Source organism: Cervus canadensis, chromosome 3 (assembly GCF_019320065.1).
Source record: "Cervus canadensis isolate Bull #8, Minnesota chromosome 3, ASM1932006v1, whole genome shotgun sequence".
Lineage (NCBI taxonomy): Eukaryota > Metazoa > Chordata > Mammalia > Artiodactyla > Cervidae > Cervus > Cervus canadensis.
This window is the reverse complement of record NC_057388.1, coordinates 22,222,459-22,242,060: the sequence shown is the minus strand read 5'-3', so window position 1 is coordinate 22,242,060 and position 19,602 is coordinate 22,222,459. Positions and strand designations below refer to the sequence as shown.

General features: G+C 38.1%; 1 protein-coding gene across 3 annotated transcripts in view; it reads left to right on the top strand.

Annotated features, from left to right (window-relative positions):
* The first annotated feature begins 2,423 nt into the window (after positions 1-2,423).
* Positions 2,424-19,602, top strand: part of AGMO (alkylglycerol monooxygenase) — a 373,859-nt gene continuing 356,680 nt past the window's right edge. For all 3 annotated transcript variants that reach the window (XM_043462759.1, XM_043462757.1, XM_043462758.1), the window contains exons 1-3: positions 2,424-2,741; positions 4,980-5,110; positions 16,368-16,519. In XM_043462759.1, coding sequence (XP_043318694.1) covers positions 2,616-2,741; positions 4,980-5,110; positions 16,368-16,519 — 409 coding nt within the window. In that variant the 5' untranslated portion in view covers positions 2,424-2,615. The remainder of the gene's footprint in view (positions 2,742-4,979; positions 5,111-16,367; positions 16,520-19,602) is intronic.

Here is a 19,602-nt window from a genome sequence, read left to right as displayed (position 1 = left end):
TGGAATTCCCTTGCTTTTTCTATATTCCAGTGGATGCTGGCAATTTGATCCCTGGTTCCTCTGCTTTTTATAAATCCAGCTTGAACATCTGGGAGTTCTTGGTTCATGTAGTTTTGAAGCCTGACTTGGAGAATTTTGAGCATTACCTTGCAAGCATGTGAAATGAGCACAGTTATCTGGTAGTTTGAACATTCTTTGGTGTTGCCCTTCTTTGGGATTGGAATGAAAATTGATCTTTTCTAGTCCTGTGGCTACTGCTGAGTTTTCCAAATCTGCTGACATATTGAGTGCGGCAATTTCACAGCATCATCTTTTAGAATTTTAAATAGCTCAGCTGGAATTCTGTCACCTCCACTAGCTTTGTTTGTAGTAATGCTTCATAAGAAATGTAAGAAATGTTACTTGACTTCACACTCCACTCCAGGATGTCTGGTTCTAGGTGGGTGACTACACCATCATGGTTATCCAGGTCAGTAAGATCTTTTTGGTATAGTTCTAATGTGTATTCTTGCCACAGATATCAAGGGAACATTTCATGCAAAGATGGGCATGGTAAAGGACAGAAATCGCAAGGCCCTAACAGAGGCAGAAGAGATTAAAAAGAGGTGGCAAGAAGACGAAGAAGAGCAGAAAAGCTTAGGGAGACACAAAATGCACACACATGCATGTGCCTTAAACATCTGCCACTGTCCACAAGTCTTGACTCAGCGTTGTGAGCCATCGTATCCAGATCTCTGGTTTTACAGCTTGCCATGTGGTTTCAGGTAAGCCTCCTTCATGCTCCATAGGACAATGGACAAGTCTTCCAAGACTAGCTTCCACAAACAATGGTCAGGTCAGGTCTTTTTCCAAGATGAAATACCATATTTATTGTAGTTTTATGCATTTCTTCACCATACAACATGTGCCAGCTACAACTGGCACTTGCCATCTTCCTCTGTAAGGATTAAATCGTGTGCTGCTGCAGCTGGTGATTTTCAACAGCACTTGAAAGGAATTCAAGGTGGAGAGCAGAAATGAGGCACTCTGTGCTCTGGGAAAACTGGCAGAACAGGTCTTCAGATAGTTAGATATTTTTAGAAGCCCAATTCTTGTATCTCCTCATACTAGAAAAACACTAAACTCCTTGGTTATATCTGCTCCTTGTGACTAGCAGTGAGTTTCTCGAAAGTAGCAGAAACTTTCTGCAAAAAATATATGTGTGATTGCACGTAGTCGCCCTCATCAAAATCACATATATACTGACCTTTCCCCCTGCCTCTTTGGATAAATTTCTTAGAGCTATCTGAAATGCCGTGTCCCTGGCTATTGTCCTCATTTTGCCCCAAATAAAATTTAACTTGCAGCTTTCATGTTGTATATTTTAAGTCAATACATACATGTATAAAAGTGAGCTACCATTTTTATTAGGTTCTGATTTTTTTTCTCCTTTTTGACCATTAAGAAGTTTTGAGTATTGCATTCTAATCCCATTTTTCTCATTAGCCCCATGGTTTTTTATTGTACATACTTGCATAGTACATTGATTTTTAGTAATAAGCATGTCATATGATAGTGGAACTAATTATACATATATAAAAATGTTAATAGTGTCTCTGGATAGCAATTTATTTATTGCTTATCTATAGTGTCTGCTTATTTCTCTGAGGACAGTCATGTGTTAATCACCTAATTACATCTACATAAACATTTTTGAAAGATGAGGTGGGAGTCAAAGGATGACTGTAGCTATTATAGGTGAAGGACTGATTTGGAAAGCTGTATTTACTCATTGGTGATGCAACCTGTTAAGTGCCTTTTAGCCTACATACGAGGCAGAAACAAATCATGCTCCTCCTGGGAAACAGAGAGAATGTCTTTCAGCAGCACCTTCACTGCTGCTTCAATCCAAATCCCCATTAGCACTAAGAAGAATACATGCCCTTAAATTGGTTTTCAAATATTCAGATGTGAACATGATACAGATGCAGGAATACATAGGCAAGTAAGATCTAGTTGGTGCTTAGTGGCTTTTGAGGTTAGTCTTATTACCTGAGATCAGAGAACCTTGTCTTTCAGAAAATGTGACATTGTCAGGAGACTACAAACCTGAGCCCAATGTGAATTTCCAAAGGGAGAGAAAAACAGGTATAGTATTTTCCTCATGTGATTTGCATCTTGAATTTCCACCTACTTTTTCAGAGTGAACTTTCACTTGCCATCACTTTGCTCCTTCTCCTCTCCAAGGAGGTGTCACCTGGGTGTTTTGTTTGTTTCTCTTTTTTTTTTTAGTGATAAATGACTCCACCTGCAGCTAAACTCCATTGTTTATCTGTGATCTGGGCAGGAGCCCTTCCTCCTCTTCCCCTCCGGAACGTGCGTGGCGTCAGGGTCAGTGCCCTCTGACCTCTGACCTCGCTCCTGATTGATCCTTGTCTTTTCCTGTCTTTTCCTGTCTCGTCACAGAGTCTGCACACAGACGCTGCTGTTGGCTCTGCTCTGCGGGGCTCTGTTCCTCGCGGTCTCTCTCTGACAGAAGGCTCGGTCTGTGCGGCACAGCTCGTTCTGTGTTCAGCCTCTGGCTTCAACGGCTGAAGCACAAATACTCTCCAGCTGGGAGTCAGACAAGGGCAGAGATGAAGAACCCAGAAGCCCAACAGGATGTTTCGGTTTCCCAGCGGATTCGCATGATGTTTTATGTGATGAAGCCCAGTGAAACGTCATTCCAAACCCTGGAAGAGGTGCCTGATTATGTACGGAAGGTGAGGCTCTCTGGGAAGAGGCTGCTCTTGCTTTTCTCTTAATAAGAAGTAACTGAAACACAGTGTGGGGTTTCATTCATGTCCATTTTTCAAATTCTAATAAAAATAGTTTCCAAAAAAAAAGCATGGGGGAAAAGTAGAATTTCCACTTGAATTTCCGTACAATATCCCTAACCATCTCTTCCTGTTAAATTTCTCTTCCCTGAAAGGTCACTCCAGAATGTGATAAAACTTTAAAAAGTTTTCCTGGACACAGTGGCATTACAAATTTAGCTGTTAGAAGCTCAGTATCCAATGGTTATGTGGTATCAGTAAACTTTGTAACAATTTTGTTTCTAAAGGAAAACTTGTCTACCACCTCCCAGGAAATGATTTCCTGTTTTGTTTTGTTGTTGTTGTTTTAAGCAGGGTGGTTCTGCAGAGTGGACACACAGCTGAGAGTTCAACCCTGATTTCCTAAGTTTGAACTTGTAAAACAAGTTTTCTTTGCAACTCTTAAGTGTTCAGAGGCACTTTTCACTTCTGGTTACTGGCTATGATTGAAAGTGGAAATATCCAGAATTAGAACTTGAATACTGAAGTTCCCCACCCTGTCAGAGTTGTTCCTAAAACACTTACTAGTTCAGACCAGAAATAGAAAAGAAAATGACATCAGAAAATATGTTCTTAGGCTTTGGGTTTAGAAAATTTCAGTACTCATGATCAACTTTCAAATAAGAGAATCCCATAATTTTTTCAGGATCTGATATTACTCCTTTCTGATTTTTAAAGGAAAGAATGTGGTACTCACATCTTTATAAATCATTATTATTTTATATTATGACACCACAACTAGCCTGATATTTGTCATCAATTATAGATGATAAATTTTTTTCTATAAGAAAAAATTGAATGAATAAAACTTGAATGATGTCCAAAATGTTTAAAATGATCTCATTCTCTGAAATATTCAGAAGCAAAATTTTTTGTTTTTACAGTTTCAATGTTTTTCAAAATTTTATTAGAGTATAATTGATTTACAGTGTTGATTAGTTTCTACTGTACCACAAAGTGTGTCAGTTATACATATATATATCCATTCTTTTAAAGATTCTTTTCCCATGTAGGTCTTACACAATACTGAAAAGAATTCTCCATATGCTATACAGTAGGTCCTTATTAGCTATATATTTTATATATAGTAGTGTGTATTCCTACAATTTCAATTTTGTGATTCCTGTCATTCTAATATGAAAAAATAAAATCATGCACATCTTTAAGGAAAGTGATTGAAAGTGTACCTTACCTTTGTAGTGTATTAATAGATTTCTGATTATTGCACTTATTTTAAAATGTATTTTTTAGACCTTGAAACATGTCCTGCCTAATTTTTTTAATTTTCTTGGCAGAATTATTGTGGTTACATCTATGGTTATATTTCTTTCTTTTTAAAATATATTTATTTATTTTGGCTGTGCTGGGTTTTCATTGCACGGGCTTTTCTCTCGTTGCAAGTAGGGGCTACTCTCTAGTTGTGGTGTGAAGGCTTCTCATTGTAGTGACTTCTGTTGCTGGGGAGTACAGGTTATAGGCCACCTCATGCGAGGAGTTGACTCATTGGAAAAGACCCTGATGCTGGGAGGGATTGGGGGCAGGAGGAGAAGGGGACAACAGAGGATGAGATGGCTGGATGGCATCACCGACTTGATGGGCATGAGTCTGAGTAGACTCCGAGAGTTGGTGATGGACAGGGAGACCTGGGGTGCTGTGATTCATGGGGTCACAAAGAGTCGGACACAACTGAGCGACCGAACTGAACTGAACAGGTTATAGGGCACATGGGCTTCAGTAGCTGTGGCAGTTGGGCTTAATAGTTGCGACTTCCAGGCTCTTGAACACAGGCTCAATAGTTGTGGCACACAGGCTTAGTTGCTCTGCAGCATGTGGAAACTTCCTGGACCAGGGATTGAACCCATGTCTCCCACATTGGCAGGTGGATTCTCCACCACTGAGCCGCCAGGGAAGCCTCCATGGTTGCATTTTGTGTCCAAATAGGATGATAGAATTGGAGCACCTTATTAGCATGTGTCTGAAATAAACAGATTTCTTTGCCTGTCGGGAGGAAATGATCACCAAGGATACCTTTTCTGCTATGAACTGTCACTCTGGACTTCCCACTTTGGGAATGACTAATCAGAAAACTTGGAAGAATTTCATACCAAGCACAATAGCATCTCTCTTCTGCAATTTCCTTTCCAGGCAACTCCATTTTTCATTTCCTTGATGCTGCTTGAGCTGGTTGTCAGCTGGATTCGCAAAGGGAAGCCACCAGGCGGTTTGGATGATGCCTTAACATCTGTGTCAGCCGGCATTGTGTCTCGGCTTCCGAGGTGAGTTAGCTGGTTAGCTGCAGTGAGTGAATAAACTTAAATTCTCCAGGTAAGATGAAGAAGAAACCCATTGTATGGGGAATTGGTCTATTTTTACACACATCCCCAAAGACCTTAGTTACTGTCATTGTTTAAATGTCCGATATTTTGTTCATCATGGATGTTTTACATCTGTTACTGGAAATACTGCTCTAAGTATTATTTATTGTGATTACTGAACTTATTGGTGCCTCCTGAAATTTTGTTCCCAAGGCAATTGCTTCAATTGTTTTAGCCTAGTCCTAGGCCTGAGTTTCAGAGAAGGCGCTGGCGACCCACTCTAGTACTCTTGCCTGGGAAATCCCATGGATGGAGGAGCCTGGTAGGCTGCAGTCCATGGGGTCGCTAAGAATCAGACACGACTGAGCGACTCCACTTTCACTTTTCACTTTCATGCATTGGAGAAGGAAATGGCAACCCACTCCGGTGTTCGTGCCTGGAGAATCCCAGGGACAGCAGAGCCTGGTGGGCTGCCGTCTATGGGGTCTCACAGAGTCAGACACGACTGACGCGACTTAGCAGCAGTAGCAGCAGCAGGCCTGAATTTTGTCTTAGTTATCTACTGGGAAATTCATGTTGCCTCAGGCAAATTCACCTGCAGTAGCAATCTCCCTAATCAATGTCACACAAAGCTCTAGATTACTACAGTGGTCTCCTAAGTGGTAACTCTGTCTCTAGTCCTATTTTCCACTCCAGCATTCTTGCCTGGAGAATCCCAGGGACGGCGGAGCCTGGTGGGCTGCCCTCTATGGGGTCACACAGAGTCGGACACCACTGAAGCGACTTAGCAGCAGCAGCAATGGCAGTCCTATTTCATTTGCAGCCAAATATTTCCATGACGTGAATCTGGTGGAAACTCCCTCATAGGTTCCTTATGGCCGGAGGATAGTTTCTTCCCTAATCTATGGAGGCCTTTGTCTATCCAGCCTGCCTTCTGGTCCCTTGATTCTTCTTCCCCCTTTGCAATAGCCATTTGCTCCTTGTTTGCCATCACCCAGATGTCTCAAGTGGTCGTCCAAGTGGCCAGCTCCCATTCATTTCTTCAGTCTAAATACATACTTCTCATGAAGAGTCATACTCTTCAGCAAGTCTTGTCTGTTTTCCATCCCTACTTTAGGCATCACTTCACTATGGGTTGAAATCACTGTGGAGTATTGTTCCTACACCGTAATAGAATCGTCACATGGTATTAAGCTCACCTGTTTGCCCCCCAGCCCTTCCTGATAGGTTGCATGTAACTCGAGAAAAAGAGGTGTTCTTTCTTCATAGTTTGAACTCCTATGCCTATCATGATGTACAAAATAACTGCATGTGTGTGTGTGTGTGTTTTAATGGAGTATGGTTTACAATGCTACGTTAACTTCTGCTGTGCAGTGAAGTGAATCAGCTATATGTATACAGATAGCTCCTCACTCTTGAGCCTCCCTCACCCCATCCCACCGCTCTAGGTCGTCACGGAGCACAACGCTGAGCTCCCTGTTCTAGGCAGCAGGCTCCCACTGGCTGTCTGCTTTACAGATGTTACCGTGTATATGTCGGGCTTAATCTCCCATTTCATCCCACCCTCCCTTCCCTCCCATGTCTACATGTCCATTCTCTATGCCTGTGTCTCTATGACTGTGCCCTGGAACTAGGTTTATCGGTACCATTTTTCTAGATTCCATTCATGTGTTAATATATGATATTTGTTTTTCTCTTTCTGACTGACTTCACTCTGTATGATAGACTCTAGGTATAGGAATGAAATCGGGTCCTTTGTAGAGATATGGCAGAATTTACTTTAAATCTCACATTCTTATAGTGTTATGTTGATGGTGAAGTCTGAGGATGAAGGGACTGAACAATGCATACTGGAGTGGGTTGGCATTTCCTCATCCTCCAGGGGATCTTCCCAACCCAGGGATTGAACCCAAGTCTCTTGCGTCTCCAGCATTAGTGTGCTCACTCAGTTGTGTCTGACTCTTTGAGACCTCATGGACTGTAACCCACTAGTCTTCTCTGTTCATGGAATTCTCCCAACAAGAATCCTGGGATTGCTGTTTCCTTTTCCAGGGGATTTTCCTGGCCCAGGGATTGAACCCTTGTCTCCTGCGTCTCCTGCGTCGGCAGGCAGATTCTTTACCACCGCACCGCCTGGGGACCCCAGAATAATGAATGCTGTACTACTTTTTAGAAAAAATAAATTGTAATGTGTTTAGAGGAGGTACCAGTGAATGGAGGGCTCTTCAGTGATGAGAGTTTTCCCAAGAGGAGAGGGTGAGGGAAGATCCCCTTGGAAGTCCATGCCTTGTATTACTGGTGAATGTTCTCATTCACTTTTACTGTTTTAAAAGCTTCACTTCTGACCAGTGCTCACTGCTTTGGAATGTTTGCATGAACCGCCCAGTGGGAAACCAAGGTGGATTTTTTAAAAATAAAATAAGAACTTAAAGATAGCTGAGAAAAGGTAAAATCATTTCCTATAATTGCATAAAATTATTTAGATAGAAAGTAAACCTAAAGGTAAAATTTATTTCATAAACGCTACCATGAAAAAGATAGGTTAATAGTTATAAAATAATGGTAATGATAATCAGAATAGTGATTCTCTGAAAAGCTACTCATATGGTTGCATACTGCTGTCAGAATCAGAGAATAATATCTCAAATTATTTTTAATTTCCAGAATACTCTAATTAGGAATTTACAATTATACATAATTTCCTTTATTTCATGCCTCCCTTAAACAGAAGTGAACAAAAAATATATTCAGCATGCTCAAGGGACAAGTATATTTGACTATTGAAAAATACTAGGTTATAATAATAGTTTATTCTGAGAAACTTGAGTGTGTAGTTTTATGGAAATGGAACAATTGATGAATTGTCAAAATAACCTGATAACTGAGAAGTACCCTGCAGGAACAATTATGAATCACATATTTTGTTGAGCTGGAATGAATTTATAAAAACTCAGGGAGGCATCAAGTCGGATGAATGCTTCAGTATTTCTTTTACTGTTTTAAGTTGGACTTTGGTCACAAGTGAGATTAGATTGTTCTCTTATTATGTTGTAACAACTAGAAATGTAAACTGTATCCTCAGCACTCTATTTCTCTTCAACACTGTGATTAAAAGAAAAGGTACAGAATTCTAACAAGATACCCAAGGAGTAATATTTCTGCTAAAAAAGAAACCCCCAAATATAAGGGAAGTGGGGAGAGAGAAAGAGAAAATAAAACAAACTAGTCCTTCAGGGATAAGCCTGCAGTTCTTTTTCTTCACATCCCGCTACTCATAACAGTCCTTAAGCTAACACAAGCTGTGAACTCTGGTGCCCTTTGAAAGAAAGGGAAAAGGTTGTGAACTTGAATTTGGAGCCTATTTTTTATAGTTGTATTTTGAATGAGAACAGCACCTTACTTCTTTTTTGATCGCAGTTTTAAATTATGAAATGTGGATAACTTTGTACATTTTACAAATAATTTTATCTTTCACAGGCTTTTGTCTGTAAGATCTCAGCAAAGCAAATTATCTGGAAATGAATTTTCCCAATGTTTTAATTTATTTTTTTGCTATCACAAAAATTCCCAGACATAAGCAGAGAAGGAAAGCTGATCCTTAGGATCCACTCTTCGCAATCCTCTTTCAGCACAAGATGAGAAGGGGGATTTGACTGAAATTCTTAGAACAATATTTCAGTTGAAACCACAGCATCAAGGGGAATCCTTGTGCAAATCGTTAACAGCTGAAGGTTAGATTATCACGACATTGATCATACCCTCTCCGAGGGACTAATTTCATTTTCTACACCAGCAACAGGGGCTTGCCATGTCCTTAAAATACATAATTGCAAGAAAAATGGTAATATACTATTTGTTAATCCCTTTGTGAGGAATTATAGTTTGGATAGTAATTCCAAATAGGCATGTGGCCTCTGACAAAAAATAGTTGGGGAAATCAAAGTGAAACCCTGAACATATTTTTCCACTTTGCCATTCATGTCATGGAAATGCTGTGTGCAGACTTTGAGGAAAAACAGTGTTTATTTGAGGATCTCAGTTTCATTATAACATAAAAGTCAAAGTAGCTTAAAGATCAGTAGCATACTTACCATATTGATGGAAAAGATCTATGTGTATCTTTCAAATCTTTATGTAAGGAAAATTATTCAACAGAGACAACATTGTATCTTGTTTACAAGCCTGTCAGACAGACCACAATGTGTAATAAATGTCCATCTGTCCTAAGAACCAGATTCTGGGCAGGCTTGCATCTGTTTTCCTCTTCTAGAATCCCGTAGGCAGACTTCTTAGTAAGAATCTAGTTCTGAAGTTATAGACAAGCATGTATATTTATTGTAATTAAATGCAGTTATCATCTGCAGATAATATGCCTTTCTATTGGTTAATTGCATATATGACTATACAAAATAAACTGAAATATTGACTAAATCAATTTTTAAAAATGTAGCTAAAGCTTGTGAAATATCCTGCTACTGACTGAAATGCTAACGAGTGAAAAATAATCACATCTTTTTTTTTTTTTTTTTTGCTTGCTTGTTGAAGCAGAACTCAATTTCCAATCCTTCATTAGAAAACTGGGACTTCAATTTGTTACTTCCTTCCAATGTTTCTGCTTCCATAAATTGCATCCTCCCCAGAGAAATTTTATTCCTGATATAAATATCTACAGTATGTTTGTTTTTAATGGGTTCATTTATTCTGTTGAAACAGCAGATTATAAATCAAATTGCAATAGTTGGAGGTATAATTTAAGTAGGTAAATTTTCAAATGAGTTGGGACACTCCACTTTTAACACATATGAGTCACTGCCAATTTTTACAATAGGACTAGGTCTGCGATATTGCACCAAATGTATCTACAGTTTCATTGGCCATGGCTGCCATGGCATTTTCCACTCCTGCCAAGAAAGTTTCAATTCATCAAAAAAAAAATAATAATAAATAAAAAGCAAAACTTAAAAGGAAATTAAACTTCTTTGAGATTCTTTTGACTCCTTGAGGTAGGACTAGAGAATAGTCCTCTAGAATACCTCTAGAATACCTCTAGAGAATAAAGGAAAATTGTGTACTGCATTTTTATACTAGACTTTAGTAGCAGAGTTGATACTGTTTTCGGCAACATCAGACTTCTAACAAATGAGTGTCTGCCATTTGGGGTGATGAAATTTAGTAAACATTTATTCGTTGTCCTAAATAAGAGATACATTCATTTATGTAATATTAATAATGGTATTTTATTGTGAATATTAATATGATCATATTAACTGAGAAAATTATGAAAAGAACGTCCCACACAAACAAAATACATTTTAAAAACCTGCTGGTATGTTAGTTATTTTTGCTAGAGAGAATGCCTCATGTCCTCTTAACTTTTACCTTAGAAACCTAACAATAGACTTTGTTTTTCTTAATGGTGTAACTTCAGAGATTGCTCTTACACTGTCCTTCCTGAATGAATGAAGATTCCTTGTGATTATTAAGTCTGTGTTTGTTTTCTTATTCAATAGAGTTATTGAATTACTTGAAGTAATTTACTTCTTGCAAAGTAAAAAATGTAGCACATTTAGTTCTTTCAAATCCACTGCATTGTGTTTACAGAAGTCTCTGGTTTTGTGGTTGTTTTAAAAAGAAATTATGTTAAATGATTGATTTGTAAATGTCATTTCACAGTAGGAAATAGCAGTACAAATGTTGTCTGCCTGCAGAAGGTAAAGCTTATGTTCTGTATTTTGTTATTACTGAGCAAAAATCAGTATTCCACTAGATGGAGCAAAAGTGGCAGTAGCTTTACAGACAGACAGTACAAGTTCCTGGGCCAGGTGTAAGAAATTTTGAAATAAATAAATAATTTAATTTCTTGGAAAAAATCAATATATATATACATATATATTTCAAATATGTATTTATTTACTTATAACTTCCTGAAACTTGTAAGGGTATTTTGTGATCTCACTTAAATATTGGTTTATTTTCCAGTTTATGACGAGATTGTTAGAAATAAAGATGCCTGATTTATTTTGTTTTCAATTTTGTATAATTTGGCCAAATTAAACAGTACACATTGCCCTAATGATAGTTATGAAATAGCACAAGTTGGCAGATGTCTGTGAACACTGGGTACATAATTCTACTGAATCTGAAAGTTGCTTTGAAATTTTTTCAGTTTGCAGTGAGAGCATTACATCAAATTTCAGTTGCTTGATTAATGATTAGAGCATGCGAGTATTTGAGAGCTAGGTAATTTTAGGATCCATTCTGCCTAATGCTCTCATATCTGAATTTAAATAGTGAGAAGGTAAACAATCTCTCCAGTATTACCTTTCTCTACCTTTGATGATGGGAATATTCAAACTAGGATCATTTTGATAACAAATTAGCTTTGTAATTCTCAATCCCCAAATGATATTTATTCTCACTTATTGATTATTGGAAAATCTCAACATAATAAATTATATTTTTAGAAGTTCAGCATCAGTACTGGAATAGTATTTTGATATCTTACCAGATTTTATAGTCACTAAACTTTGACAGGATAGAGTTTTTTATTGAGGTACAGTTGATTTATAATATGTTAATTATTGCTGCATAGCAAGGTGATTCAGTAATATATCTATATGTATAATTATATATATTCAATTATATATATATAATTTTTTTAAAAATATTCTCTTCCATTATAGTCTATCATGGGATATTGAATATAGTTCTCTGTGCTATATAGTAGGACCTTGTTGCCATCCATTCTTTATATAAAAGCTTGGGCTTTCCTGGTGGCTCAGTGGTAAAGAATCTGCCTGCCAATGCAGGAGGCGTAGATTTGATCCCTGGTCCAGGAAGATTCCCTGAAGAAGGAAGTGTCGACCCACTCCAGTATTTTTGCCTGGGAAATCTCATGGACAGAGGGACCTAGTAAACCACAGTCCATGTGGTTGCAGAGTTGGACACGACTTAGTGACTGATCAGCAAGAATACAAAAGCTTCTATCTGCTAACCCCAACCTTCCACTCCATCTCTCCCCCAACCCCCTGCCCCTTGGCAACCACCAGTCTGACTGGACAGATTTCTACTGTGAACAGAAAATGTTAAATAAAACACATTAAAAATTAGCTATCTTTCATTTGCCAACAGATATGCCTCAGGCCTAAGAGAAATAGCTATTTGGGAAGAATCTATAAAAAATACAGGACAATGGGAGGGAAGCCTCTAGGTGTACAAGCTATTGATGAGCGGTCTAATGCCTCCTTCTGTATAGATCGTGTTCTTGCTCTTGCACTCAAACTTCATGAAAAAGGGATCTAGCATTTGGTTATCCAAAGCCCCTGTGCTACCTCATTTCCATCTCTGTATAATAAAGTAAGCTCACTACATATGCAAATTGCATATGTCTCTTCCCTCAGAATAGGGGTTAGAATTGTTTGAATTCCAGAGTGCAAAGTCATAAGCAGGGGAGAATGGCGGAATTGGGAAGAGAAAGAGGAAAAGGTTTAGCTTTACAATTCTGGGTCCAGTGGGAATATTTTTGAAAATGTAGGTGCTATTTCCTGCAATCAAGAGCTTTGCAGGGCTTGATAATCATTTCCCAGCTGTATCCCTTGCTGAATTGTTTCTAGTTGTGGGCACTCCATGGCCGTTTTTTCCCATTTATGATGGAAGAGGATCATATCCATCTTGCTGATAGAGAGCTGGGGATTTAATTCCCACAGCCTCTCCTCTCTTCCTCTTCACCTTGAAAAAGTTTAGCTTTGTGCTAGGGTGTGAAAAAAAAAAAAGAAAAAGTCTTGGCTGTAGTATGTCAGGCATATTTCAGCTCGATTTGTGTCAACCCTAATAAGTAAGTTGACAGAATAATAAATTGAGTGCCTGCTCAAGACCTGGCACCTGTACAGGAAATAAAGAAACATTTCAATTGCAGGCAGGTTCTTTTTGTTTTACAAATGGAAGTTTTCCAGGGATCCCCCATTTCTTTTATTGAAATCTTGGTATCTGAAAGCCTATTTCAACTGTCACTGGAAAACTTGACAAGAAAGACAGCAACTTTGAAAAGAGATACTGAACTGGTGGGACACTGATGAGGCAGTGGCTGTATTTGTCCTCTTCACTGATGTGTCTTCCCTTTTTTGTGCTGTGCCTGACACCCAGTAGATTCTTGATGCAAATTCATTGAAAGATTGAATGAATTCATGAGTTGACCTGCTTTGACACTGTGTACTAAAACAAACATCAAAAGACGGCAGATCATTTCAACTTTCCGTTGCATTTTCTAAGTCTTAATTTTTTTCTTTGTGGATCAGTCTTTTGTATTTAGGGTTATCAGCTGGGACAGTTTTGCTCCCAGGAGACAGGTGGACAGTTTGTTGTCACAACAGAAGTGGAGGACTGCGCTGCTGGTATGCAGTCAGTAGAGGCTGGGGATGGTGCTAACTCTCCTACATTGCACAGTACCGACCCCCACAACAAAGAATTATCTGGCCCCAGAGGCAACAGTGTCAAACTTTAGAATCTCTGAAAAACTTAAGTTAGACCATTTAAAATTCATATTATTCACCATTTTTTAACCTAGAACTTGAATTTTATTTGGCCAGTCCTCTACCGCTGAGTCCTAAGGACCAACGTTAAGTTTCGTTAATTTGGGTAATTGTTTTCACAAGACAGACCCCTACAACTGAGAATTATCTTGTCCGAATGTCAGTAATGAATGACACTGTTCAGAAGTCATAGTCTAGATATGAGTTACCAACCAAGCTAACTTACTTTACAATAAAATTTGTTCTACGCACCCTGCTACCACAATCATTGTTCAGATGGTTAAGAGTCTGCCTGCAATGGAGGAGACCATGGGTTCAATCCCTGGATTGGGCAGATCCACTGGAGAATGGAATGGTGGCCCACTCCAGTATTCTTGCCTGCAGAATTTCATGGACAGAGGAGCCTGGAGGGCTACAGTCCATGGGGTCACAAAAAGTTGGACACAATGAGCGACTAACATTTCACCCTGATCAATAACCTGAATGGCAAACTGGAAGACACATTTCAAATTTCAAGTTCTTGAATTCCTCAGAGTCCCAGAACAGGCTGAGAGCCCCTGGCCCATTGTCTGTCCTGTCCCATGAGTGACTTCACATACCTATGTGTGGACACCCAGATTGCTCATCCCATCTCTGTCTACATGTCCAGAAAAGCCACTTATATCTACCTTGTCATGTTGAAGACTTTTCCACACCCACAGGTGGGCCCTCTGGAGGTCTGGACCAGGAAAGAGACTCAAGCAGGTCCTGAAAGCAGGTTGAAGGCCACCTGTCAGGGGGTTCTGGAGTGTCCAGGGCTTGGACTGAGTTGTGACAGGAGTGCTGGGTAGGCAGCCCACTTGGGTCAAGGACTCACACTTAAGGACAAAATGGCTCTTTCCAATCATATAATTGTTGGAGGAGGTCACGGAGAGGATGTGACGCCAGTTGACCGATAAGCTGAACCTTTGTTACCCTTCCCCTCTCTTCTACACTCTCCCCTGTCTGTGGAATGTAAGCTCCACCCACAATCCCATGCTATTAGCAGCTGTTTCAAGGAGGAATCCTTGGGAGAGTAAGGTGTTGTTGAGGCCATCTCGACTGAATAAGTGAATGAACCCAGTGAGGACCTTTCTGGAAACTCTTAAGAGTCTGGAGGGAGAGTATGGAGATTTGTGTCCTGTAGCCACCGGACAAACCAGCTCTGTGAGTTCTTTTGTTTATAAAAACTGCCACATCCCAATCTAGTGTTCTGTCTCATTCTTTAGTCTCTTCTTACTCTCCCTGTGTGACCACCAATTTATAAACTGAGAATAATCTTAAATTGAAAATTGAGTTTTAAGAGCTGATGATGCATAATCCTTTTCGAAAGTATAGGCGTTTGTCATTTCTATTGGTTATTTGTATTAGTGCCATTGGGAAGAGGCCTAGTGTTTTGTGTTACTGATTAAATAATAATTTGAAGAATTCAAAATATGGGGCTATTTTTTAAAAAATCACAGTTTTATCGATAAATCACAGTTAAAATCATATCATAATTGAAGTCAAAAGTAGATTAAAAGTAAATACCTGGGTTTCCAGCAAACCCAGTAACATGCTAATTCATAGAGGCTCACTGTGTAAAGGGAAACATTAGTAAAAGAATGAATATAAAGAGAAAACTAAAGATCTGCTTCTTTGAGTTTTATTTAAAATTAGTATATTTAAGAACTTCCTCAGTTCATGGTTTATAAAGAAATCTTTATTAGGTAGTATCATCCATTTTATATATGAATGATAAATATAAGTGAAATAGTTCAGTCTTATCTATCAAAGTGATAAAAGGAATGATTAGCTTGAGTCTGATCTTAAATTTGCTCATAGAAAACTTAAAAGGAAAAATACTCCGCTTTATAAAATTGAAGTACACTATGTATGTTTTTGAAAGTTCTTGAAATAGCATTTGCAGAAGCTTGGTAGAATAGGTAGTAAGAGATACTTTATATGGGTTTTAAAAACAATTGTTTACTTCTAGGGAAAATATTGATCTATAGTTTGCTATTACAAGAAATATTGGAATGCTGTGAGGATCCAGTTTGAGATGCTAAGAAAAATGTCTAAAAAGCTTTAAGTGCGCGCGCACGCGCGCGCGCGTGTGTGTGTGTGTGTGTGTGTGTGTGTGTGAAAGAGGAAGGAGAGATTAGAGAGGAAGAGAGGATGGAGTTAGGCAGAAGCAACTTAAACTTTTTGGATTAACACATGTTAAATTAGTAGGCATTTTGCAGTCCTCTTTAAAAACATGCTGCTTATAATTTTTTACTTTTTACATTTCCTTTAAAAAGCACCCTTCTTGTGTTCTTTATTAAGATTTAGAAATGACAATCACAGCAAATAGTCATAGTTTTGTCGTATTTAAGTTATGTGGGTTCTGAGAAAAGTATTTTTAAGAGACACATAAAAAGAATGTCCTGCTAAGTTCCATGAAATAGAGAAATAGTTGGCATCCATGATGCCTGTGAAACGAAAGGAAACATGATATGAATCACTTGGATACCAAGGGAACTGAGCCTCTTCAAAAGCATGATAGAACAGTAAGAAACCAAGAAGAAGAGGGGAAGGATTTTATTTTTACGTGTGAACAAAGTCACTTCTGTATATAATCTAAAGTGTTTTAGCATAAGTTAACCTCTAAAATATAGTATAATCATTACTGATAGATTTTATCTTTCCAGGTTGTTTTGCAGGAGCATTGAGCTGACTAGTTATGTTTATATCTGGGAGAACTACAGACTCATTAGTTTGCCTTGGGATTCTCCATGGACTTGGTATTTAACTTTCTTAGGAGTTGACTTTGGTTACTACTGGTTTCATCGTATGGCTCATGGTAAGTTCTAAACCAAGGCTTGATTGCTACTGAACTTATGTTAAACTGTGTTTGCCACGTAGTTGGTATTCAGTAAATATTTACTGAATGAATGACTAAATGAATAACTTAATTTATTTACAGTATATAAAGATTAACAATGAAAATTTACTTTGCATTTTAAACAGAAACAATCTGAAGTCATTGTTGAAAAAATGTGAAATTACTAGAGGTACATATTTCACACTTCTTGTATCTAATATATTTTTGTTAAACCCTTTAGAAAGTCCTGGCTGTTGCATCACTTCACATCCCAATTATCTAGGGTCATTCAGAAGAGCTTTGTAACAGCGTGGAATCCTAGGTAACGTGCTGTCATGTAAGCTTGATTCAAGTTCTTGGCTGTATTGCCATGTTACAAATGAAAATGCAATCAGCTAAGGCACTAGCCATCATGCACTTGAGTGTGACCACAGCTTTGCACAATTTCTCATCTGGTATAAAACCTTCATATTGTACCGGTTCACTAAGTTAGCTTGTGAGGATTCTTGGCTGCACTTTCCGAAGAAATGTTTTGTTATGGAAAGGAAAATGGAGGAGCAAGGAGCTGTCTAAATCTCTTGGACTAAGCCGGGGTTGAAGAATGATTGTAGAGGTAAGGTGAGCTAGTGGTCTGTAAGGAGGAAGGAGGCATGCAAAAGTATTTCTGCAAGGAAATGGAGCAAAGTGCTAATTTGGGGAAACTACTGAGGAATTGAACTCAGGATTTCAGTGGGTAGTTGGGTTGAGTGGGTGGGGAGGAAGGAAGGAAGAGGAAGAAACCTGGAATAATAATACAAAATAGACGGGGGATGGAAAGAAGAGCCCTGGAGATCAGAGTGAATAACTGAGCTATGTGTGTGGGAGTATGTGTGACCAAATGTCCTTGCCAAGCAAGGATGAAGGAAATAGGAGTAGAGCAGACAGCATTAGGCTAAAGGCAGCTAAACTTTAAGCACGGTGTTATTTTGTTAAGCACTTTAAAGGTGACATTTAATGACACTGTAAAGAGTGTTAATTCAGTAAAACAATTTGAAGTGAACGGATAAACTAGAAAAAGTTGTTTGTTTTCTGTGTGATAACCTTTGCCTTTGAAAATAATAGATCATCTCCTGACATCATTTCCTTGTATATAAATGAAAGAGGATACTCCCAAATTGAACATGATTAAGAATAAAATAGGGTCTATGCAGTAAACTTTGTATTTCATTTCAAAACAGTAGTTTTCTCCCTGAAGCAAACCCATTGGCAATTTCCCTCACTTTCTGTTGTAGCAAATGGGTAATGCAGAAAGCATTTACATTGTATTAGTTAATTTCAGGAACTTTCTAATATCACACTGTCCTGCACAGATGTGTTTGTTTGGAAAATCTGCAAATTTGCTTAATCTTTGAAAGTCCATTATAACAGAAAACAAAGAACCAACAAAATATAACCAAATATAAAATGTTTAAAAATATGTTGATTGTAAGTGTTCTCAGGGAAGAGCAATAAAGTAAAATAATATGTTAAAAAAGTGGAATCAAAGTTGTTTGCTTCCCATTGGAAAATTTTGAATCAAATCCAGTAAAGGCAGCCATTAAAAAAATCTGAAACCTTCTGGAAAAACACTCACCACTTTCAGGCCATGAAGCTTAATCTTAAGTTCAAAGACTTTTGACTTGTGATGGAAAGCTAGTTGGAAAAAAAATAAACTGTGTAGTTAAATGTGTCAAATTTCAATGTAACAATCAATTTTTACATTTTATATGGTAATGCAAAATATTAAAATGGGGTTTTAGAAATCTAGACATCCAGAGTGACAAGAAAAACCAATAATATCAAATTTTTTGAGTCTATTGGATTACTGAGCGATTAATTGGTTAAATTTATTCAGCTGAAAAGTTGAACAGTTCTAAAGTCTAAATATTGTCTTAAAATATTTTTTAAGACCCTGCCTTCTCTACTTAATGTGTTACTTTCCCTTCACTGTTTGCAATAAAGTGATATAATAAAAGTATACTCCACATTTGCTAAATGTTAAATGCTATGACTTTTGAAGAAACAGTCTACTATGTATTTAAAATTTTGTTTTTGCATGCATTTAAATCACTTCTTTAATAACCTGCGTTATTGCTAGGTGGCGGATGTTGTTGCTGTTTTCCTAGTTTGTTTTGCATACATGTAGAATTTTCTTACGTTAAAGAGACAGTTTCCTTCACTAGTAGCTCAGCTGGTAAAGAATCCACCTACAATGCAGGAGACCCTGATTTGATTCCTAAGTCGGGAAGATCCTCTGGAGAAGGGATAGGCTACCCACTCCAGTATTATTGGGCTTCCCTGGTGGCTCAGATGATAAAGAATCTGCCTGCAATGGGACAGACCTGGGTTTGATCCCGGGGTTGGGAAAATCCCCTGGAGAAGGGAACAGGCTACCCACTGCAGTATTCTTGCCTATAGAATTCCATGGACCGGGAGCCTGACAGGCTACAGTCCATGTGGTTGCAAGGAATTGGACAGTGAATGAGTGACTTTCACTTTTTGTATTTGTAGAAAAGTTTAGAAAACCTTGAATTCCATCTCTGTCTCTATGAAAAATGGCAGAGGATTATTTGAGGCTATATGTATTCTTTATATGTCATTCCCTTTTCCCCTGGAAAAAATGAGAAAGAAATTGATAAATTATCAATTTGCACAGAAACAAGAGTAACGTAGTAATTATCCTACAGTGCTTTGACTACTTTAGAAAGATGGAATGATAACATTAAGTAGGTCTCAAAGTAACTTCTTGCATGCTTAGTCTCCATTACAAAAAGCTGCATTATTTTTTTTGTACTTCCTATTAGTTGTACTAAACATGTAATAAGAAAAAGAGTAAAGATTTTTAAGGGAACTTTTAAAATATAAATGATTATTTCTTGAGGGGCATCCAGAATGAGTTTTCCAGGGTGCTGGTAATAGACTTGTCTTGAGTGTGATAATAGACTTGTAGTTATATGAGTGTATATACTTGTGAAAATTTATCAGTTTGTACATTTAAAGTTTATATACTTTATCTCTGGGCTTCCCTGATAGCTCAGTTGGTA